The following is a 25,852-nucleotide window of genomic DNA, read 5'->3' as shown; positions in this document are numbered from 1 at the left end:
AGTGTGTATATATATATATATATATATATATATGTATATAATATAAAACACACACACACACACACCCCTTAATACAGTTCTCAGATTTGAGACTTGAGGTCTAGGCTGACCAGTACACTTTCAGGACTGGTAATTCCTTTCAGCCCTAAAGAGAACTCTTACTCAAATGACAAATGCCTATGTACCACAATACAAGCGTGAATAAATAATATGCACATGTTTGACAATTCTTTCTTCCCTTAAGGGCTAACCATTGTCTGTCTGCTTCCAGCAGTGCCTCTTAAGACTAAGTTTTAGCCATAGATTTTCCCCCAGGTGCAAGTCTCATCAATGGTTGATAGAGAGGATTACTACTATGATCATCTAAAATTCAGCCAGTAGCCAAAGATTTATATTGTCAGTGGTTCTTTAGAAGACAGCTGAGATTCACAGTCCTAACTGTATCAAAATATATGGCTCTGTGTTTAAAAAAGAAAATAGACCTCAAAGGTCTATTTCAGAAAATATGGTGGTAGTCAAGGGTAGTCAAAAACACATTTCCTTAAACTTCTTGCTACTGAGTTTGTGTTAAGTTTCCTTACATTTTGGAAGAGAGAAGGCATTTGGAGGAAGGCCAATGGTTGGAGTACTAGAGAGGGTGAATCTGACATGTGTGGGGCCTTCAGTACTTGGATTGAGAAAATAAAGGCACTATGGGCATCAATAAGTGGTCATTTCAAAGTATTAATCATTTTAACTAATGTTTTAAGCATCTAGATTTATTGTGAAAATACAACAGCATGTTTGAATATCCTTGCTCTGAAGGCTACCCAAACATACCGATGCAGAAAAGTAAATACAACTTAGACATTCCCTTCATACTGTCATTTTCCCAAATAAAAAGCGACACATATTCCTGAAAAGATGACAAACTATTGAGCTATATTATTTTTTGCTGGCTATTTTCCAGGAAGGCTACTTAGTTCTAGAGAATAAGTGTGTCCTGAATCTCCTGTTTCTTAAGGACCTAAGCAAAATCAATATACCTTCACTCATCTGAGTAGGCAAGTGAGGAAGGGATTAAGTATTTACTGAGCACCTACTCTGTGCCATGAAATACTCACATATATTCTTTTATCATTTAGTCTTGCCAATAACCAAGTTTTGGTACTTACATAGTCGGAGGAATTAAGCAGTTAGGTGACCTGTCCAGGTCACAAAGCTAGTAAGGGACAGCACCAATTTAAAACCTGTCTATGTGATGCTTTGATCTTCCCATACTTTCTTACCCAGGCAGACTGTCACCTGGAGATGGTAATAGTATAACCTCAGGAATAAAGCAGAGGCTTGGGAGTTTTGAACTGAACATTGTATTTTGATACAAAACCACCCATCTCAAGCGTCATTCCCCCCTCCCCATTTATAAGGTAACAGTCACAACACATGTCCCTTGCCACAGAGCCATGGTCTCTGGAAATTATTAAAATATAAGTATAGTAAAATATATATATATATATGTATATATATATATATATTTACTTTATCTTTTATTATGTTATGTTAATCACCATACATTACATCATTAGTTTTTGATGTAGTGTTCCATGATTGTTTGCGTATAATAAAATACAAAATTTATAAAATATAAAGTATATATATAGAATAATAAACGCTTTATAGTACTGTGAAATTCTTGGCAGAAATAAAAGCATATGGTGATCAGTAACAGAATGTCACCAAACTTTAAAATGGGGGCTAGCAAAAGAAAAGAACTGCTAAGCTAAAAAGCAAGGTTAACCATTTTCTTAAATCAGCTCTCTTAAAACGTTATTGGTTAGATTAATAAGTATGCACCTTTATGGAAGTTACAGTGATACAATATTTAAAATGACCCCATCGCTACTAAAAATGTATTTGGCTACTTTTTTACTCTTCTCACTCATTTTCTTTTTGCTCTTGGAGAACGATTTCACTTCCTGCTAACGTGTTCAAGCAAATGAATGGTCACGACATTTCTTTTCATGTTGTGGACAAACACTGAAAATGTGAAACAGAAGGTGTTACCTAGAATGCAGAGACCATCTGTACAGTTTTCAGATTCCTGGCTTAGCCCTTCACAGAACTTGCCCCCATTCCTTGGGGGTGGGGCCGTGCACTCCCGAATCCGCAAATGCTCGCACTCTGGACTGCAGACTGACCATTCGCTCCACACTTCCCAGCTCCCATCCACTTCAAGGGAAACAAAAGGAACCACCATTAGAACGAAGCAGGCAGATGTCAGGAGACTCACCCCAGGACTACTGTTGTTCTTATAGCTAGATTTTAAAGAAATCACCACTACCACAAAAAAAAAAACAAAACAAAATAATTTCTGTTTATCTTCTCTCCATGGTTTCTTTCCTAAAGACAGAGGCTAACAGAAGCAGTGGTGTAATTCTCTGGCTATTTCTGGAGGAGACCAGTTACTGAATTTAGGCAAGCATTCGCATGATCGATGCCCTTGGGGTGGCTAATAATGTCATTACCCATTCTTTCCCAGTCTTGCATGCCCAGGTGCATCTTAGATGGATAAAGTATGTGGGGGTAACTACCAGTTCCTTGGGGGTTGACAGTTTAGAACAGAGAGTAGAATGAACTATCTTTAAGCCCTAAAAGCCCTAAACAATAAGAAGTTAAACCTATATATATTGATAGTATTAAAGTAAAACAGGTCAGTCAAACCCCAAGATACCGGGGCTTACATAAATAGAATTTCGTGGATCACAGATTGCTGCTCTATGTAGAAATGAACAAACTGATTTTAATTCCACTAAAACTTGACCCTAGAGATTATGGGAGCTGTTGGAGGCAATTGTCCCATTACCTCCTAGGAATAGTCCAACCACGCTTATGTGGGTTAAGATAGATTGTGCAATTTTTAATCTAGAGCAATTAGTCAAGAAGAGAGTAACATAAAAAATACTGAACTTGAAGCAAAATGTCCAACAACCTGTCTTGGTTGTGTTCACATATTGGCTCCTGGGCAATCCCTTAGCCTTAGTTTACTATTTCTGTCAACTGGGGGCTAATAAAACTCACAACACAGAGTTAAATGACATTACATGTATACAAATATCTTGCACATAGTAAGCACTCAATAAATGTTTATCGAATATGAGTTTAAAATGAAACTCCAAGCATAAGCTGCTGGTGAGAGGCTCAGCTTAGCTCTGAGCAGAACTAGATCTGAAATTTTAAAGACCCGAGGCTTGAGTCCAGTGTCCTTGGAGTTAATGTTGTATAATGCATGTGAGACCCAGGATCCATTTATTTCTCAGTGGGAGGATATGCTTTCCATAAAGAAAGTCATCTTCCATCTCATCTATTCCTCATTGTAGAAATTGGGTTAGAGCCAGTAAGAGATGAACCAGAAAGAGCTTATAAGAGCCATATTTGGTCAACGAAGCCTCTATTCAGAAAGGAAGGCAAACACAGACCACATGTAAAATAGAAACTGCTGTGATACTGTATCATCTGTGCCAAATGTATTGGAAACAAATACAAAGCTGAGAAGGTGAGTTGATTGGATGGAAAAGGGTCAAATTTTTGCTACCTGCTTTGTGCTCACGGACAACTCCAACCCCGTTATTGTTCAAGTAAGTACCACCAGATGGGAGAACCCAAGGAGAGAAGGGAGGGTTTAGCCCAATCAGACCCGGATAATATAGAAATACTTCAAAGCCTTTGGCTTCTTGATGGTGAGTGTCCAGGATCATGTAAATATTGAATATATATATTTACTCCCAAAGGGAGGTATCTCGCCCATGTTCTTGCTACCCTAGTGAGGTCCACACTAGCATTTTGGACAAAGGCTGCATTGTGAGAAGATGGGAGAGAATAACTTTGGGAAGGAAGGTTCTATTCACTGTTTCCCACCAGCTTACTAGTATTGGTGGGTCAGAAGGGAAAAGGGAATCTACACATATCTCACCAGGACAAAGAGAAGTGCAGGTTATTTTCTGCACTGACATTCCCTCACAAAAGGCCCCACCATTGAGAGGAGCTGGGTTGGTGCAGGTCCGGGAACGTTTCTGCCATCCTCTACCACAGCGAACATTGCAGGCTGACCACTCTGTCCAGGAAGACCAGCCTCCATTCACTGAGAGAGAGAAGTGGGGAGGGGGAAAGAAAGGAGAGAGGTTTTTACTGATTGCCTACGATGTGCAAGCCGCCGCGCCGGGTGCTGTGAGTTCGGCATCCAGGGACCAAGAGACCCTGCGGACCCACACTGGCTGCTCCATCATGAGGCAACAGTGGGGCTCCCCTCACCTCTGTCCCTCAGTCTACTCATCTGATAGGATAGGGACCCAGAGAATTTCCTCTGTGGGAAATTATGAAAAACAGGAAGAAGTCATCAACACATCTCTAAAGCACTTGAAAATCCAGAGTACAGGAAGAAAATATCAGCCTTTGAAGTTCCATTACTTTAAGTGCTTCAAAAATAAATCCTAGGGCTCTTCTGCTGTGGAAGGGAAGGCCTTTATTTAAATAGCTGGGAAGTTCCTCTACGGGATGCCTGAGATATTCAGAAAATAGTAATGTTTGTTTCTGGTGGATTTCTCATGCCAGGAGAGGAAGTGCCCAGAGCAGGTCTGGGGAGGATGGCGGTGGATGTTGGATTTGGGAGGGTGGGAGGCAGAAGGTGCCCACTTTGCTTCTTTTCAAATATTAACACAATGGGAGAAAATGAATGACTTTTAAAATTCTTTTTAAAAGAGAGATCAGAAATGTCCCTATCTCATGGAAGTCCGGTACTGGAGGGAAGAGCAAACACACCAGTGGTAGTAGGCATGTGTTCTCCCGCCACCAAATGGGAGAGGCAGGAGAGAGCACAGTAGTGAATGACCCCTAAAGTCCTTTCAGCTCTCAACAACTAAAGTTGTAATGTAATACGCATCCCTCTACTTCTCCGCTTTCCATCCTCCCTATCCATTCCTGGCCTTTGGGCTGGTCTTACCATAAACCACCACTGTGGCTGACAGGCTCCTCCTCTTGGCCACGATGTTGGCTGCCATGCAGGTGTAATTGCCTGAGTCCGAGAGCCGTGCCTGGCGGATGATGAGGTTGTGGTCAGCCCTGGTGTCAATGTTCTCGTCTTGCTCGGAGTCAATGGGCTCCTCATTTTTCAGCCATTCCACCTATAAGAAGACAGGAACATCTACTGGTCATTAAAAAGAAAAAGAACTCTTTTCTGGAATTGCTAGGTGAGTAGTTCTGGTGTGGGGGAGAGAGACATTCCTAACATATAGAGTAACAGCAATGATTTTTCCATATCCCACCCTTTTTATTTAGCCAATGTGGCATATTCAGGAAATGAACTGAATGATTTTTCCATATCCCATCCCTTTTATTTAGCCAATTTGGCATATTCAGGAAATGAATCAGTGTTCACTCGAGTTAATAAACTGGAGGCAGGAAAAGAACACAAATATGTACTGACTTTGACCCATTTTTTAAAAAGGCAGTGGAAGAGAGAAAAGAGGGGACTACAATTAGGTCATTTTGTTATATTTCATTTTATTGCAACTCTGATGATGACACCTGTTTCCATGACAAGTCTAATATGGAGCTCAGAAAGTCAACACAACATATATGCAGAACTTTGTGCTGAGAGGATATTTATGTTGTCAGACAAGGTTTCAGGTCAATGTTTGCATTTAAACACATTTTAAGAAAGGTGTGATGGGGCGCCTGGGTGGCTCAGTTGGTTTAGCATCCAACTCTTGGTTTCAGCTCAGGTCAAGCTCACAGGGTCCTGGAACTGAGCCCTGCCTCGGGGCTCTGTGCTCAGTGGGGTAGTCTGCTCCCCCACTTCCCCCCCCAACCTCTCCCCCTGCTCGCACTCTCTTTCTAAAATAAATATTTAAAAAAATTTTTTTAAAAAGGTGTGATAATGTATAAAGGCCAATACAATACAGATTTGGGCAATCATAGGGAGTAAAACCCAAATCTCAGTGTTCTCTAGTCTTGGAGATACATTTCTCTGGTGATCAATTATGTAACTCCTTCAATGATCCAACAGACATTTAGGCTGGGTTAGATGCCCGGCACATTTAAGGCCCAGCTTCTCCTCTGGAGGAGCAGACTTCTAACATTCTCTGGGCACAAGCTAGTCCCATCACTGATTTATTTTCTCTAGTTTGCTCCCAGAGAACCTATTTTCCTCTTTCCAGTTCTGCTCTGATCCTACCCTTGGTCCAAACGTCACTTTCCTTGGATACCTGGAGAAGACAGAGATGGAACCTTCTGTTCCCTAGATCCTCACCTTCTCCCCAGATGGAGTGCACCACCCTTAGTGCCCCTATTTTACAAAGCAGGCCAATTTCACCCCTGAACTAACTGCCTGCCTTCCCATTGTGTCCTCTGCTTCTGTATCTAAACAATATCTCCACTCTCTAGTGCCATCTTGGTAGTGCTAGATGCATCTTGTTTGACAATAACCATTTAGCTCTAGGTATCAGAGTATATTATACACAGAAAATTAACAGACACATCAAAACCATAATGTAACACAGAAAGCAATAGCAGTGACTACACCAAAGAGACACCACACAGTAGCAAATGCATTGGGGGATGCAGATGATTGAAAGCTGGCTTTGGAATAAGATGCCTCATTCCTGTTTAAATTTAAGGAATTTGGGAATTAAGGAATTAAATTTAAGGAATTCTAATTTACCAATAAACAAGTGATATCTGTTGTACAATTTGGTTTTATAAGGATTTGTTGGTCTCTATGATGAAATTTACCCCATTAAACAAGAGTTCAGAGTACCAAAAACATCACCATCCAAAAGGTACCCCCCAAGAGGTCAATTTTGGAAAATAAGGTGACACAAAAAAGCCAAAAGAAGAGATCTGAGAACTGCTTTTACATATCAGGAAGAGGAGAAAAAGGAATGTGGTTCAGGGCCCATGAAGTAAAGAAGTGAGCCTGACCACCAAGAGTTCCTGGCAGCTGCTGAAGGCGTCACCACGTCCCAGGCTGGAGGAGGCACAGGCACTAATGATGACCCCCTATTCCCCAAAGCACTGCTCTGTTTAACAAAGCAGGACAGTGGAAGGGATTTTAAAACACATCTGACCCCCAGTCTGTGAAAAAATACCCTCCGTTCCCCACTGACACTGCATATTTTATAGTAATTCACTTCTTCACGGATGAATATTCAAACACACACTGGCTATCAGAGGGGGTCTGGAGAGTTGGGTGAAGCTAGATACACAAAACCCACCCGCATAGCCTCTCCTTTCATGGATCTTAGAGTTAATGGGTAAGGTGGAAATAAAGAAGTCAATCCACATCGCAACAAGAAAACGAGAGCTGGGAGTCACACTGTCACTGATATCTGGGATGAAATGCTTGTTGTAAGGCCAACAGGGATGGATTTTTTTAAATCATCACCATCACAGCTATGTCACTGGAAAGAACAAGCTGGTCTGCTTAAAGTAGGTCTGGGGAGCTTCTGTTCTACTCCCTTCTCCTGGTTCAGAAATTCTGCATGTAAATTGCCCGGTTTTCCGATTGTTCATTCCCTTCCTCTGGCTATTTGGGATACCCAGAAAGCTGTTCCCTATGTCCCCACCTAGGTCTTCTTTACCACAGTTCCCCACAAACAGTTGGTCGGTAAAGTCAGGCAGTTCTGACCCAGAAGTCAATGATCTCTACTGAGTAAACAGCCAGAAAGAGCTCTGGAGACCGAAACCAAAAGAGTCCCAGCACCTGGAAATCAAAGAAAGCTTTCCTGGAGGAACTTCAGCTCAGAAGAAATCAAAACCACCATCATCAAGTAGAGGTTTGGCTTCAAATTGAAAACTTATATAAGAATAAACCATACACAAAATTAAACCAACAAACTAGGAAAATATTTGCTACAAATGTGGCAGATAAAAGGGGGAAAATATGATGATCCGAGGAATCATAATCTAAGAGCTCAAGCTCTCATACACTAATGATAGAACTCCATCCTTGATAATACAGCATAAAGATGAAGAAAAGGGACACGTGGCAATTAAACAACTGAATAAATATCCTACACCACTCATAAGAAAGTTAATATAATGAAGTTTTTTCTATCAAAATACCAAAGATTAAAATTCTACACACACACACACACACACACACACACACACACACACACACACAGTTTTTATTTTTGTGGTTTGTTTTTTGCTGAATTTGCAGAGTATGGGGCGTTTCTGTGATTGCTACTCTACCATTATCCCTTTCTGGTACCTGAGCAACTGCCTCTAACTACCTGGGCTGTAAGCTGCTTTTATTCTTGCCTCCACAGTTGATTCTCCACGAAGGAATCAGATCATGTCACTTTCTGGCTCAAAATCCTTCAATGGTCTTGAGTCTCACTTAGAATGAAATCACAAATCCTTACCAAGGCTAACAAAGTCCTTCTCAGTCTGGCCCCCCAATCAGTTCTCCAACTCAGATGCCCCCAAGTAATCCCTGCTCCCTCTGTTCCAGCCCTCCTGGACTCCTTCCTGTCCTAGAAAGCTCAAAGCAAACCTCCACCCACCTCAGGGCCTTAACGCTTGCTGATTCCTTTGCCTGGAAGGCCTTTCCCATAAGCACCCTCATGGCTCAATCTCACTTTTCATTCAAGTCTCTGATCAAATGTTCCCTCCTCAGAGAGATCTTGCCTACTAGTCCTTTTACCTAAGCAGCCTCCCTTCCCTGCCCACTCTTCTGCCCTATCCGCTTTAATCTTCTTCCTAATATTTATCTCCATCCGATAGTCTTAAAAGATAGTAATGCCTTTTGTTCTTGTAATGATGATCCTAGGAATTTACTAAAGGAAAGTATTAGGGCTACAACAAGGATTTAAACACAATAAATTATTTTTGGTAGAGAAAGAGAGGGAGGGAGGGAGGGAGAAAGAAAAACGTATGCCAAAGCCACATGCCAAATAGAGCTTTGTTTAAATAAATCATGATGCAACAATATGATTTAATGTTATATAGACATGAAAAATCATGATTTCAACTAGAGAAAACATAGAAAATGCTAATATATGAAAGAGTCAAAATGCAAAATTATGTTTAGTGTTATCATAAATTCATAAAACAAAAAAAATCATGAACATATATATATACTTAAAAATGATTGGAAGAAAATGCAGTATGTTTATAGAGGTTTTAAGAGAAAACTGTCCTTCCTGGTGGTTAATTGTGGCACATTCAATGGAAAGCTATTTAGTAATCTGACAAAATCACTTTAGCTTAAAAAATCCCTCTTAATTACCATGTGGCACAGTGGTTTTCAAATTTATATTTAAACATAGAATGTTTCCTCAGTTTAATGCTTATCTGAAAGCCCAAGATGAAAAAATAGATAAGGAAATTTCTTACAACTGCTGAAGAAGTGAGGGTATCAGAGCCACAGATGTGAGGGACCCTAAGCTGAATTAACATGGCCATTCCCAGAGCCACTGTTGGCAGAACTCCAGGAGAAATCATTCCTGTCCTTCCCTATGTCAGTCATGCCCTGTAGAGGTGTTCAGTGCACAACCTGTACCACCATATAAGTTGCCCCTACCATACAATCTACCCCCTACCCACCCACATGTACTACGGACATATGCAATATGTCTCCCCAGATCATACTCTGAAAAACACTGATATAGGATGAATTTGGTATCATAGTTATATACATGTTGTGGTATACTCAGTGTTTATGGTGTCATGACTGAGGTCCCTCAATCCAATTATGTCTATAAATAAGCAGCGCATTAGGAGACTCCTAACTCTGGGACTGTTTTTATTCTGTAAACTAATAGTTTATCCATTAAGCTGATGGCAGGATCTTTATGAGGAAATCAGTTTGGTATTTTCTGGGCTTATAAAAATGACAAATTGCTTTTGGATTTACGCTTTTGTCACTTAGAGAAATTTTAAAACATTTTTGATGAGCTAAGTGCTCCTAATGTTGAGTAGTTTAATAAATAAGATAGCAAAAGCATGCCCTAAACCAGCAGTTGCAAACTCAAATGTTCCTGGGGGCCAGGGAGGGAACATAAATTACCAAAGTGGCCCTGGGTGCAAGACATCCATGAACATCACTTGCATATTAAAGACAAGGGGCCGTTCATTTCCCCAAAGGAATGAGCTCACTCTCATTTGTCTTAAAAGATGTTATCACTTTCTGTCTCCTTTTGTTTTTCCCACTTTAGGTAGAGACATGAGTATTAAAAAACCAAAAAAAAAGCAAAAAACCAACAATGAGTATAATGAAAGTGAAAATGACCTCATTTTTGCTTAAAAATCTCTTGCTTTTAAATTTATCACGGTGGTCTTTGAACTTCTGGAGTATTGAGCCTCTGTGTCAGGATGTATGGGAAAGTGGTGGCTATTTATGACAAAATGTAGATGACATGACCTGTTGCAAATGTGCAGCCATCAGTCAGGTTCAGACCGTGGCTACCAGTGTAACCAGAGCTTCCAACTCTCACAAGAAAACCAGGGACGTATATTCTAATGTAATATTTCTTGATTCTAACACGATGGCTCAAAATCTATTGGGAGGGCCAAATAAAATATATCCAGGAACTAGATTCACTCCCTCTTCTCCACAGATACAACACACCAGCTTTCTGGCCACTTGCGAACATTACCACAAAGATACCCTTCACTGAAGTTAATTCCTTTTCATTAAATCTGCCTCCCCCATCATCCTAAAATGTTATGGTTCATATGTATCATATGCCACTCTCCAGGCTTTCTCATGGGAATGTCTGACAAGTATCATAAGGGCATGAATATTGAGTTAGAAAATTATTTTACAAGAGGTTGCCAACACAGGGAAGGCCCTAATTAAGCCCTTAACAGAAGCAACGCAAATTCTCAAATTAGCATTATGGGATCAATACATTGACTACCTTAAGCTAAAGGACATTTGTATCACTAAAGCCAAATAACCTTGTGCTAACAGGTCATCTCTTTGACAGAGAGGCTTACCAGTCCAGAAGGTTGTTGGAAGCATTCACCCCTCAGAGAAACAATTCTTCTCTCCTTATTTGGTTTAGATAGATAAACCCAGTTAGGAGCGAGTGAAGAAACTAGTTACTTAGAGGTAATGAGCTTATGGATTTGCAGGATGCCCGCATCTATTAGCATAGTGTTATGTACAGATGGTCTGCAATTTGTAGATTTTTCCAGTTTATAAACAAATCTGGAAAAGCAGACCATCAAAGACAATTAGATTTCCTGCCAGGTTCCTGATCACTCATTCTGGTTAGCTGGGGACCGAATGTATGTACTTGATGAACCTATAGATTTTCTCAACAATAGGCAGCAAGGTGTAATTGGATGGGGAGGGAGCCTCCTTTAGAAGAGTAATGGATTGATGCTCTGTGGGGGCTAACCTTGTCTGAGACCTGGGTTATAGGTGAAAATGTTTGCATGAGACCTAACATTTCACCTCTACTGACCTTTTGTCAAAGACATCTATGAATGTACACACATAAACCTTACACTTAAATGTTTATTTCCATCAGACAGTATGTCAGAATTCTAATGCTCCTGTTCTTGTTCTTAATATTCCATAAGAGAATGAGAAGGCAGTGTTACTAACCTTTCAGAAATGTAAAAAAAAAAAAAAAAAAAAAGAAAGAAAGAAAGAAAAAGAAAAAGAAAAAGAAAACCTAGAAAGAAAAAGCCATTTTAATAGGCCAGCTCTCTTCCCATGCAGGATCCCAAACCTCTTCTCTGATTTCTAGATAGCTTCAACCTGAAACTTTTCCTTAATATCCCTGAGAAAATGCCAGTGAGGACCATTTGTTGATATCATGTACCTATCCTCCAATTCCAGTCCTCTTTGGGGATTTGCTAGACTGGTTACGAAATTGAGTTGCCCATATGTCTTATAGATGTAAACTCAGATTTATGACTTTTGAAGGTTCTCCATCTACTCATTGCCTGTGATCATTTTCTTTCTGAAAATGACTCAGTGGCATGCTCCTTAAGAACATGCAACAATGTTTTAAATATTCTTTTATCTTGCACAGAACCTACTTCCGAGGATGTTCAATGGCATCTCTTGAATACATTTTCTAGCTCAAGTTGATGTGCTTACAAACAGGCATGATACACATACACACATACAATAAAACTTCCAGCTGCATCATGGAGTGAGGGTCTAAGGAGAAGGATTTCCTTGCTTTAGATCCCAGGGTTGAGCACAGATATGATCTAGAAGACAGACATTTTTAATGTAGTTGTTCTTAAATATATTCTGGGAGCCACTTCAAAATGGCTACATATGGTCTTATGTTGAATTTATGTATTTGCTCAAAGTATGAATTATATAAGCGTAATCAATGTGTTTTTTTTTCTCCCTACTACAACTAAGGATGGCTTGGGAAGGCAAGCCCGTAGGACAGAGTGGAGAGAAAGACTACATTAGGGAGTAGCAGGGGCAGAGTCAGGTAAATACTGGAAGGGCACAGCAGTTCCCACTGTGGTCATTCCCTACATAACATCTCAAACTTTCTGTGAAGTTCCCATCTTACAAAATAACAAATGTGATGACTTCTGTGAGAAAACAGAAAGCAGAGGAATTCATTCTACTGGTAAGGGGTAGATAAGCACCTTGAGATAGCCCCCAAGAATACCTTGCCCAGAGTTGGATACATGGTCAATGGCAGGGCCAGAATCGGAATCCGGGAGGCTTGCAACAACTGTGCTCAGTCATCTATACCATTTGCCAGATTTGGGCAGAATGACCATATGCTATTTGCAAAATTACACTGAAATAGAGAAGACTGGCACCATCGAATATAATTTTGTAGACATATTTCAGGATTTCATGATCATTCCTAAGGAAGAGCTGCAAAAATTTTCTTGATAAAAGCCTCACTGTTGGAATCAGTGTATGTTCTCCTAGGGGGCTGATTTAAAGGACAGCTCTCATTTGAATGTGCACATTCTGGTTATATTATACTAACATGTCAGAATGTTCAGAATGTGGCCGGAGTCATTTTGACATCAAAAATTACTCAATATTTGTCCACGTATAACTCATGGAAAGTTATGGTAGCCCTCTCAAAGTTATCTGGTGTTTTATTTGCTTTTTTGGCAATGAGCAGAAATGAGTGGAACACATAGTCCATGAAATCAGAATGGGATGATACAGCCTGCAGTCTTAAAATATTTAAGAAGGCCAACGGTATCTAAGTGTGTTGGGGGATGTGTAGAAAAACATTTGCTTTCCTGAGAAAAGGAACAGGTATTTCTGGCCTTTCACCTGTTTGGGCATGAATGTGATTCTAAAGACATGACAGCCATCTTGTGACCATGAGCAAAAGGCAAGAAGCCACAGAGATATTGGTCATGGTCTTTATACTCCCAAGTGAACACACTGTCCTTCAAGACATTATCTCATTTGATCCTCAGAACTCCAAGGTAGGCAAAGAAAAGATTTTCTTCCCATTTCACAGATCTTAGGATTTGCCTAATACAACATACTTGGAAAATGGCAGAACTAGAAGCAGTAGCCTTCAAATACTTTTTCTACCAGAAAACATTAGCTGTTTTCTTATGTCTTTTACTGACCACATAAAGTGCCATTCTTTAACATTTCCCATGATTTGGCCTGCCATTCTTGAATAAATCTGAACTGGGACTTACTTAATGCATAGAGTGATATTCCTCTACTTACAGTGGAGCATACGGACTTTTCCTTTTCTTTCTTTTTTTTTTTTTAAAGATTTATTTGAGAGAGAGCATGTGCTCACATGTGAGTGGGGGAGGGAGCAGACAGAGAGAGGGAAGGCAGACTCCCTGCTGAGCAGGGAGCCCAACGTGGGGCTTGATCCCACAACCCCAAGCCAAAAGCTGGCACTCAACTGACTGAGCCACCCAGGCGCCCCGGAGCATACTGTTTTCTAAGGTTTAGTTCAGGCCATTTCTTGCTTTGCTACTTTCAGAGGAGATGTCACCTGTCCTCTCCTCTCTCCTTGATAATATTTCCTTCAAGTTATTTATAACCGTACTATCAGGTTTCCCCTTTTGTCTTCCTTTTCTTGCCAGACTGTATAGATTGATTTTAAAGCCACCTACACTGCAGTTTCTTCAATTTAGCTCTACTTATCTGATTATGCATCACAAAAGGAAGCAGAAATCCAACTTAATTGTGAAGTCACAGCAGCAGAACCAAGCAAATGATAGGAACCTAATGATCACAGATTGAATCGCACTCGCTGATGCTGAAGGAAATGACAGACATGCGTACCTCTGCAGAAGCCAGGATTCTGATGATGGAACTTGGTGTTCTGACATTGTATGTCTCTTGTCAGATCAGTGTTGTCCTTTAACTTCCCCTTTTTAGTTATGAAAGTCAGGTGTAGTCTCATGTATTTTCTTTTTCATTTTGACAGGTAAATGGTCTCTGAGAAAGGGAACACCCTGATCCACTCTTTACTGAAAGTGTAACATTGTCACGAGTGAAGAATGAGCCCTGTTTACATTAATGTAAAACATTTACAAGAATGTGAAAGGCAAAAGACAACATGGAACAGAGGAAACATCAATAGGAGAATGGAGAGAGAGAAGCAATGGGCAGAGGATTTGTCAGGAGAGGCACCTGCTGCCATTTTCAGCTGTGTTTTCCATAGTGCAACACATCTTGCGTTTTGCTAACTCTACCTTTGCTCATTCCCATCTGCTAGGGAAAAAAAGGATTCTGGGTTTGAACCTTTGATGAAGCAACACCTAGAAGGTGCTTGCAAAGCTTGATATCCCAAGGAGTGATCATAAATATAGTGTCATGCTCCATTTCATTTTAAGAGACTATTTTAGGATGGGAAGAACTCTCTAACAAGATTACAAGGAGTTGGCTTTCAGAGAGACTCAAAACTGTTTCTGTATTCATCTTTCCTCCCATAATTTCTACTATGTAAATAAGGTTTAAAGGTGGTAGTCAGGAGATATAAATTAACAGTTCCCTTTTCTTGTTCCTTGCTACCATGTCATATATGCTCAAACATTGAGAAAGTAGCCATTTTTAAGGATTAAAGCATTAAAGACTCTAAACATTCATATCATGAACTGGTTTTAGGTGCTGATATCTGAGTTACATACAATTAGATAAAGATACACAAACACATATCACTGATACATATACATACACCATCTGAGAAATCTAGTCTGCTTGGAATAAAAATGTTTCCATCAGCCACAGTGGAAGGCTAATCATGTAATGATCTACAAAGGAAATGCATGGACAGATATGGATTAGCTCAGCTTCCGTATACTGGGTGACTGAGAATGAATTAGCATAATCATAAATTTGTTCCAATTACAGAAGGCAATTATCAGAGACCAGCGTACAACATTATCAAAATGAAATCGCCAAAGTGCATCTACATTCCAGGTAGATGCCACTGAGTTAATAGTGCTTAAAAAAGAAAAAAAAGCTCTATACTCATTCATCTTTCATCTCTTTGATTACTATACACTCCATGCCAAGTTCCCTTTCAGCTGACAGACAAAAAGCTGCTAAGAAAGAAGGAAAAAAAAATACATGCTGTACAAAAAAAAAAATCACGCTCAATATAACAACACAACTGTAAAGTCTAAAGTCTTGTATGGATAATTTCTCTAGATCAGTGGTTAAGGATAGTGCTTTTACATTTTACACAGTACTTCCCATCACCTCTTATGTTCTCTCCGAAATATTGATGAGGAATAAAACTGTGACTAAACCTGTCATTATCTGCTCCAAACAAAAGTTGTCTGTGCAGAAACGTAGTGCCGTTTGGCCAGGGTAACTCCACTGCTGTTCATACTGTTTTCATTTTTGCCTTCCCATCAGACATGGAACCTGTTGCCTTGTTAACCATTGTCAGCCTGGAAAGGGTCCAGAAGACTTAAATCTATTTTGTAAAGAGGGCAACAGATTTAGTTCCAAATTTTAGAGCTAAAGGGGCAATTCAACTTAACTAGTTAAGATTATACATACATGTATTAGAATGTGCCCAGGGCTTCAACAAACATTAAAGAGATGCTCAAGAGAGGGCAGGTTATATGGAGAAAGGCAGAAAAGGATTTCTACTGTAATGATATACAATGGGTTGTACTGTTACAAAGGATGATAGGCCCAGGGGGGCAGGAGGAGGGAAAAGAGGAAGGAAGGGAGACTCACATTTTATTTGTACTGACTGCTATGCATTGGATACTAGTCTAGGCTCTTTCACATCTTAACCCACTTGGTTAGCTGGGCATCCTTATGTTTTTATACTTAAAAAGTATCTGAGAAAGCAAGAACTGAAATATTCAAACATGCTCAAAATTCTAGCAACTTAAATCAATCAACAAACAAAAACTCCTTCCTTTGTTTTTTCATAGCCGCCTCTCTTGAATTCTTTGGCAAATACTCAACCCTTATCATTACATTTCAAATAGGCTTCCACCCCATCAACTCACTGGAATTGCTCTTGCTAAGGCTACCAGTGATCTCCAAGTTGCTACATTCACTAAATGCACATTGTTTTGCATTCTTACTGGACTTTCAGGGATAATGAGAACATTCTAGAATTTTCTCCTCCATTGTTTTTTAGTAATTCCACATGTTCTCTCTTCCCACCCTTCTGACCAATCCTGCCTTGTCTCTTTTGTTGGCTTCTTCTCTATTCAAACATGAAGTGTTGTATTTCTTTGGCTCTCAGGATAAGGCCCCTCTCTACACCTCCCTATACAATGTCTTTCCATGATATCACCAGACTTGTGTGTCATGGCCACATACTGAACATTTCCAAATCAATATCTTCAGTTCATTGACCTTGAGCTATAGCTTCTTATATTCAGATGCCTACTCAGCATCTATTTTTGTATGCTTCAAAGACACTTTAAGCTCAACATGTAGAATTGGATTTAGAATTTTTTTCTTGCAGAAGAAAGGAATAGAGGATTTTTTTACATGTCTGACATTATAATATTTGAACCTTCTTATCTGAAAATAGGGATTCACAGAAAAAATGGGAGGGATGGTGACATAATAATTTTACATTAAAAAGCATGCTCTTGATTTCATATATAGAATATACGGGACAGGGAGGGACAGGCAAAGCTAAGTCAGAAAAATCCTTAGAAGACTATAACAATAAGCCTGGGGAGACTCTGGTAGACTGAACTGGCAGGCTGTGATGGGTATATAGTAAAGTCTTGACAAGAAGTGAAGGGCTAAAACAGAATGAATGAAAATTTGTGACTAATTTGATATAATATTTAAAGAGAGGGCAGTTGAAATATGGCACCCGTATTTCTGACTCGGATGAGTGATATAGGGAACTCAGATGAAAAGGTCATTTGGGGATGTTGTACTGATACGCACTGACTGAATATCACCTTGGTCCTAAATATACAAAGACCACTCTCAAATCAGTAGAAGAAACAGAGAAGCAAACATGACAACAGAAAAATAAGCTAAACACTTGAATAACTCAGTGAAGTTTACAATGTATATAAGGCTTTGAAATAAACACTTTAACCCAGGTCTCTCTTCAGCTCCAGACCAACATAGTCAACTACTTTGTGGGCATATTTCCTCCATGGGCTTCAGGATAAATTGTATCCATTGTATTTAATTGTGAAATGAAGCAAAAAGTATAAAATGGCTAGGGGGGAGAGTGGGGAGGAGGGTAAAGATACAACACCCTAAAGAAAATCACCATTTTAATGACACAAAAGGGAAGAGGAAGCTACAAAAATACGTTCGTGATATTGAGGTAAGAGAGAAATCAGAAATGTATGTATCATGGAAGCCAAAAAAGAAAACATTTCAAGTATTGAAAAATTACCCCTGAAGTAAAAGGTGAGTATAGTAAAGTCCCAGGCTCCATTTCAACATGAAGCTCCTCCTACAACATGTGAACTAAAGGACTCCACTCTGTCTTTGTTAATGAATGAATGTAAATAAATAAATAAATAAATAAATAAATAAATAAATAAAATATTTTCCTCCTCTTTCACTTTCCTCAATATCCACTAGAATTTCCCCAAAGTTAATTGGTCACTAGAAAAATAAAGTGTTATCTCTTTTTCACTCTTTATGGTAAAACAAACCCAGGCATATAAAATATTAAAAATATAGTCAGTGAAACCACAAAAGTACCATAAGAAAGCACAGGTGAGTATTTTGTCTAATTTTTAGACAGGACAAGGATTTCCTGCATGGTATAATAGCAAAAGCCACAAAGATTGACTACTAAAATTTTAAAGTTTAATATATGTAAAAGATGCCTTAAACATAAAAAAGATGTTTGCAACATACAACGAAGTGTTATCATACTAAAATCAACAGAGATATTAAATACATTTTGTAATTTGTACAGCATGATGCCTATCCAATAATAATGGATGCTTGATAATATGTTTTACCAATATGGACTGAATATCAGCTTGCTTTCTAATATACAAAGATCATGCTAAAATCAATAGGAAAGACGACTTCCAACAGAAAATGAGCTAAGTACTTCAATAGACTAGAGGAGAAAAATATGTATGGAGAACTAACATAAAAAGTTGTTTAACTTCTCCAAAAATGAAAATGAGAACATTACTGTTAGTCTATTCCTGTGGTAAAGTCTGAAACTATATAGGGTTGTCAAAATTGTAAAGAATAGATGTTTTCATTTACTTTAGGTGCTGGTCTAAATTGGTACATCCCTTTGTGGGACAATCTTGCAGTTTTTACCAAAACTGAAAATACTGCCATCGTTTGATGTAAATTTCTACTAGTTCCAGCAGAATAATCATCGGTAAAAATCCAGAGATATATGCTAAGATGATAATTATATCCTTTTCTATAATAATGAAGAAACTGGAAACAACCTAATTGTTCACTAAAGATTCAGTCAATTATGGACATTTATTCCACAGAATACTATGCAACCATCAAAAAGAAGGATGCATTTCTAATGGGAAATATCTCCATGAGGTATTTATTAAGTGTAAAAAGCAGATCTTAAAACTGCATTTCTATTATCTCTCCATTCAGAGGCACTCATAAATAGCTGGAAGGCAGTTGACCAAATGTTATTTGGGTGGTGGAATTATCAGTGATCAAAATTTTCTTCTTTCTAAATCCCTATACTGCTGAAATTTTTAGTATGAACTATCTGACAAAATTTCTGACTCCCCCTTTTATAAGTAGTTTCACTTCCTGGTCCCTTTTTAGTTTGCTGGGGTCATGTGACTAGTTCTGGTCAATCAGTCGTCAGTAGAAGTTGGTTGTCAGTTCCAGGACTGAGTATTTACTTTTCTGTGTTGAGACTCTTTTGACTTCTCTGCCACAACAGCTCACAATTTTTTTTGTGAGCCTGGTATAGGCTATTCCATTAACCTTGGAACTGCAGTAAGACTGTCCTGAACAGAGCTCCCAGATGACATGTGATAGCTATGTAACACAAGAGAGAAATCAATCTTCGTTGTTTTAAGCTACTGAGATTTCTAGGTTGTTACTTTATCATCTAGTTTACCTTATTTTCTGCCATCTATATTATGTTTTTAAGCAGAAAGCAAAAAGCTATTTTCATTAAACAAAGATATGTTCCTCCAAATGTTTCTAACACTCCTGGTCTCTAAGAGGTAAACAAATTATCTTAAATTGCATATCTCTTTTTCCCCCCACAAACTAATACATTAACTAGAAAAGCAATCCATTTCTAGATGGCTGGCAGGCTAAGTGACTGTCCCACATCACATTTTATCTTCATAGGCATCCTTACCTGGTTATTTTAGATAATTTTTGATTTCTGCATCATCGTACACAGTGTAGATCATGGCTAGTGAGTCATTGCTTCCAAACTCTAACCTCTAAGTCCATGGAGGAAAATTTAAATGCAATTATATTCTTTTACATGTCATGCTCACTTTAGTTAACTATACAATTTCATCAGCAAAATTGAGTTTTCCAATTCTGTTTTAATTTTTTTTTTAAATTACATAGGTGGTGTCATGAGTTACAAACATTCCATGAGGAATCCAGAAAGAAGTGACTCTGAACATCCAACACTGTGACACTGTCTCATTTGGGGAGGGTGTTTACATTTCCCATTTTAATCAGCCTGGTCAATTAAATTGGATGGTTTCCTATTTGTTTCCTCCCAGTTTATCCCCCCTCTTCTTGGCATTCTGGTTTTATGAACAAGCTCAGAGCTGCTTTTTGGTTTTCACAACACTACAGGGAATGTTTAAAAAAGAAACAAAATTGCCTTCATGACTTTTTTTTTTCAAATTTGCTGAAAATGAGATTTTTCAACAGCCTCTATGCTATAACCCCCTCCTTCTTTTTTAATTTAAATCTTGGTACTAAAATGAGCTTACAATATTCCATTAATATCACTAGGGGGGACACTTGTTTCCTATGCAATATACAGGTTAGTCTATAATTCTCCCCACTCCTATCTTTCATTGTTCTATGATGTATATGTTACATATTTTATATATGTATATAATATATTTAGCAGTTTACTTGCCTTAATTATTCTACCTTTCCATATTACTTATCAAAAGTATTCAATGATCAAATGATCACAACTGTTGAAAAAGAGAAGTATAACCTATTTTGGAGTTGAATATTTAATCATTTTGGGAAAAATAAATGTATATACATGTATCTTAAGTGAGCATACAGTTCTTATCAAAGAATTAGCTGAATATAGGTTCCAGAAGACCAGTAGTATGCTAGACCATAAAAATATACATTGCACTTTCTCCACAGATAACTCATGAATTCTATAATGTACATAAAGATTATCAAGAGTTGATTCTGCGTAGTACCTGCCTGTTAAATCAGTGTGGAGTTAAACCGCTACTATTCCTCCGTAAAATGAGAGAAAAAAAAATATGGTCCCTTCTTTCCCCTCCTCACAGGGATCTTGGGAGGTTGAAAATGAAACCATGGATGAAGTGACTTTGGTACAAATATAAAGCAATAAATTAATGTAACGTGGTAGCAGATTCCAGGAACAGATAGATGGTCTTGTGCAGCTTCACTCAGGATACAAAGTCAGTAGTTCAAGAGGATAAGACCAGACAATAGCACGTTGAATATGTGTCCTACACGCCACTCAAGGAATTTGAACTCAACCCTGAAAGCACTAAGGAGCCACTGATAGGTTTTAACCAAAGGAGTCTGGGTTCAAAAAAAATCATTCTGGTATCAATGTGAAGGCGCCAAGTGATGCTGGATTAGAGAGGCCAGATAGGTAGTTATTAGTCCACCAAAGGAGAGAAAGGATGAAGGCCTGCATAAGGCATTCAGTAAAGATAGGGAAGATTCAACACAGGATAAATACAACTGATACGTCGTGGTAATTGATCATCAGAGAAGGGGTGAATGAAGGATCTGAAGAAAAGTGCCCAATTCACAAGTTCCTAGCTTGGGCAACGTGCACCCTTAACCAAGACAAGGGGTCCCGGATTTTCAAGGTCAAGTTCCTGTTTTGTACATGTTTTCTACATTGTTGGACACGTTTAAGAACTGATCATCAACTTCAGCAACTGGACTCACCCAGCTAAACAGACATCCCAGCAACATGCAACAATCAGTGTTTCTGGTTTGAGAATAAAGAACGTTTCCACCAGGCACTGTAATCATCAATAAAAACAAGGCTTCTTGACATTGGGGAGGGTATGTGCTATGGTGAGCGCTGTGAATTGTGCAAGACTGTTGAATCACAGACCTGTACCTCTGAAACAAATAATGCAATATATGTTAAGAAAAAAAAAAGAAGAAGATAGCAGGAGGGGAAGAATGAAGGGGAGTAAATCGGAGGGGGAAACGAACCATGAGAGATGATGGACTCTGAAAAACTGAGCGTTCTAGAGGTGAGGGGTTGAGGGGATGGGTTAGCCTGGTGATGGGTAGTAAAGAGGGCACGTTCTGTGTGGAGCACTGGGTGTTATGCACAAACAATGAATCATGGAACACTACATCAAAAACTAATGATGTAATATATGGTGATTAACATAACAATACAAAATTAAAAAAATAAGTAACAGAATGAATAACTAAAAAAACAAACAAACAAACAAACAAAAAAAACACAAGGCTTCTCTGCAGGCTTCTGGTTGGTGGGGATCATGTTATAGGTCACACCATGAAATAACTTCATAATTCTTGAGTTAAGAGGAGGTTACTCTGGCCTTTTACACATCTGACTTTTGACTGTGGTCAAGAAGTGGAGTGTACAAACATCAGAGGTACCACATCCAGACTGTCACCACTCCTTGAAAGAGCAATCAATCATTTTCTGGATGCAAGATCACACTGGAACCAGTGTAAAATTAAAAAGGTCAACATCTGGCTGGTGGTTATGACTCATTTTTTTAGAGCCTGTTCTTTTTGGTTTATAAGCCCATGTTCTTGTTTAAAAAAAAAGAAAAAGAAAATTTAGCTGAAGGTTCTTTACCCTTTATTTTTGTTTTTATTATTTTTTTTTGTAAGAGAAAATTATTTCTTTATTCTATAGGCGTTATTTGACCATCTACTATGTAAGTGACGCTGTACTGGGCACCATGGGAACAAAGAGGTAATGACACAGTGCCCAGCTTAAGGAACACGGAAGCAAATGGGAAAACAAGACGCACACGCACACAACAGCATACCCGTATGGCATATGCATCATGCCAGATTCTGTGCCACCGAAATTCAGAAGAGTTCAGGGCATGCTTGCCCAGCTCCCGTATCGCCTGGAACGTAGTTTAACACTTGCCACATTGCCTGTTCACAAACTATTTACCCCAGTTAATCTGTGACCCTTTTTCTTTTTAATTTATGTTAATCACCATACATTACATCATTAGTTTTTCATGTAGTGTTCCATGATTCACTGTTTGCGTATAACACCCAGTGCTCCATTCAGTACGTGCCCTCTTTAATACCCATCACCAGGCTAACCCATCCCCCACCCCCTCCCCTCTAGAACCCTCAGTTTGTTTCTCAGAGTCCTTAGTCTCTCATGATTCATTGTGACCCTTTATTTTTAAACCAACCACTTCTCATCAGCATTTTCTAGTGTAAGTAGGACACATCAAAATGAAAGACTGGATATTTTTTGTCATCATTTTACAAAGCACATAGTACCTGGGATAGAAATGAGGACATTATATTTGGGAATAATTAGGATCAAATTCTTCCCCCATTGCAAAAATATTCTCTCTTCCTCTATGTCTTTCTCTACTACACATCTAGACATACTTACCCAAACCTCTACACACCACCCTGCTCAGCACCACCACCATCACCAGCGCCGGAGTCGAGACAGACATGATTACAGAAGAAGGGTACCTTCCTTATTTTCCTGTGGATTCTTAGCGTATCATGAATACTTATGTTACCTTTAGGCCAAAAGGCTCAAACCATCCAAAGTGCACTGTAGCTACCATTGTAATCAATAGAGTCAATCTCTCTAGTGCTTAAGAAGAACAAAAAAGTGAGCTGATTGGATTTGTCTTTAGAGTACAAGGAATTGGAATAAGAGCAGGATGGCTGGTTGGCCGGGAAGTGCTAAAAAGATCGATCATTTTCTATGAGGCTCTGGGCTGCCTAAAGACAAGAAATGTGCTTGCTGTGTTGCTTCGTCCCTGAGCCCTGTTTCTGGCACACAACGGTTAGGAGTAAGTAAATCTCAATGAGGCCCTAAAGGGGATGTATGGTAATAGCAAACATGCGACCAGTTATGAGTTTGCTTCCTTTGCAGGGCTGTTCCTTTTTAGCCTGGATTTGCCTGCCTGAAAATAGGAGCGGGGTGTGTGATGAATGTATGGAGGGAGGGCTCGGTGGTACCTGCTCTGGCTTTGGCATCTTCTCCTCCCCTTCAGGCTCCTGGAGCTCTATGATCCTTTCCCTGTAAGTATTTACTTTGCTTTAAACCAAGACTCATCTCCTACGAGCTCATATTTTTTACACAAATCACAGACCGAGTGCGGTTGTTCACTTTCTCATCCACGCATCTGCAATCCCTATCAACCTTGGCGGTAACGCGATATCACCAGAGGGCATTGTCTGCTTTATGAACTGCTACAGCTTCCATAAAGCACAGGGCCTGCCTGGGCTCTCCCAGTCTAGTCTGTAACTCTAACTATAGATGGGGCTGCCAGACCACATCTCATTAGAGAACCAGGTTTCACTGAAATCCGTCTCTACTCTGTACAGTTCTATTTTTTTTTTAAGCTTCTGTTTTCTTTTTGATTTTGCTAAAAGCAAAGAGACTCAAAGGAACACACATCCTCTGCAGTTCATACAGGGACAGTGCTGGAATTGATATACCTTTAGGAGAGTAATCAGTCCTGGCAGCAGAAAATGCATTTTGCAACCTATTGTCCTATTTCCTATGAGAAAATAATATTGGCACAAAATGATGCTAGGTCCTCAGCCACAGGATCTGGAGTGCCGGGAGGGAAGCATGATGGAGCAGGAATTAAGTGGAATGCACGCTCTTAGTCACAACAGAGCTACCTGGGGTTCAGGGCTGGGGTCTACTCGGGAATCCCAGACAAGAAACCTGAAGAGTGAGAAACCCATACACTCACTAAACAGATACAGTTATTGGTTTGTTTTGTATTCAATGATATGTGCTTCACTTGTGACGAAGGGTGATCACCCAAAAGGGGTAAAATGTGGCAAGACAGGGACAGTTAATTGACAGAAGCTTTATTTCCGGCTGATCAGAAGGCTGATGTGTCCTACATGTCTACTAGATTGACTCACGGCTCCTCGGAGTTCCTGAATCTTGCAGAACATGGGTTCTAGAATCTGACATAAAAATCGACCTACAATTGGGGGCCAAGGGTCCTGAGCATAAAGTCTAAAGCAATGCAAGGACAGAAGGAAAGCTAATCACGGATGTGAATGTGAAAATTGTACATTCTCTCTTTGTATGGCTTCTTTCCATCAAAATCTGCCAGTATAGGGCCCGTTCCCAAGGCTTTCCTATCCAAAAATCTCCTGTGGGGATTTTATTTTATTTTATTTTAAAGATTTTATTTAGTTGAAAGAAAGAGAGAACGCAGAGGGAGAGGGAGAAGCAGACTCCCCACTGAGCAGGGAGCCCGACGTGGGACTCGATCCCAGGACCCTGGGATCATGACCTGAGCCGAAGGCAGATGCTCAACTGACTGAGCCACTCAGGAGCCCCTCCCATGGGGATTTTAAACCAGGACCAAGATTAAACCAGAAATGAGGAAGTTAAAAATTAAACCAGAAAAAAAAAACTTTTAAAAAATATATTCAGAGTTTAAAAAAAAAGAAATTAAATTTTAAACAGAAACACGGAAGGCACTAAAACAGGCATGCCTAATTCAAAACCTGGGTTCCAGATCCTGAGTTTTCTCTATGCTCAATCAAGGATGTCTCATTATTTCAACCATTAGGAACAAGCAATGTATCCAATAGTACCTTTCAAACAAGCTCCTCTCCACTGCAATGAATTTCATAAATATTTCTTGTCTGAGGCAACCCTAGGTATAAAAGCACTGTGCCTTGCAGTATTTACCCTGAAAGGAGAGGCACAGGAATTTACATGTCACCTATTTCCTGTTCTTACCTCACCAAGGGATCAGAACCCCTAAATATACACCTAAGGCCTGGCGGTGTGTGGGAGAAGGAGAAAGGTGACTTGCTCTAAGCTCATTTCATGGAAGAAGAGAAAGCAGAACCCAGGCAGAATGTTGTCAGCCAGAATTTGCTTGTAAATAGGCAGCACTGAGGGGAGGGAATCCACCTATTCCCAACCCTACTCCCTCATTGTCTAGTGCCATGGCTTTATTTTATCTCAACACATAACTCTATATATGCAACTCTGCTTCTGTCTGGCTCCCTTTTTCC

At 39.3% G+C, this 25,852-nt stretch overlaps 1 protein-coding gene across 9 annotated transcripts in view; it reads right to left on the bottom strand.

Annotated features, from left to right (window-relative positions):
• UNC5D (unc-5 netrin receptor D) overlaps nucleotides 1-25,852 on the bottom strand; it is a 530,004-nt gene that overhangs the window by 95,267 nt on the left and 408,885 nt on the right. For 5 of the 9 annotated variants that reach the window (XM_025886174.2, XM_073902454.1, XM_073902453.1 and 2 more), the window contains 3 exons: nucleotides 4,976-5,156; nucleotides 3,950-4,117; nucleotides 2,044-2,208 (listed from right to left, as the gene is read on the bottom strand). In XM_025886174.2, the coding sequence (XP_025741959.1) occupies nucleotides 2,044-2,208; nucleotides 3,950-4,117; nucleotides 4,976-5,156 (514 nt within the window). The remainder of the gene's footprint in view (nucleotides 1-2,043; nucleotides 2,209-3,949; nucleotides 4,118-4,975; nucleotides 5,157-25,852) is intronic. The other 4 variants (XM_073902456.1, XM_073902459.1, XM_073902457.1 and 1 more) reach the window with 1 other exon arrangement.

This window comes from Callorhinus ursinus, unplaced genomic scaffold, assembly GCF_003265705.2.
Source record: "Callorhinus ursinus isolate GAN/ISIS: 27379988/994484 unplaced genomic scaffold, GSC_fseal_2.0 scaffold17, whole genome shotgun sequence".
In the NCBI taxonomy this organism is placed as follows: domain Eukaryota; kingdom Metazoa; phylum Chordata; class Mammalia; order Carnivora; family Otariidae; genus Callorhinus; species Callorhinus ursinus.
Note: the sequence above shows the minus strand (reverse complement) of the source record. Positions and strands in the feature narration are given on the sequence as shown.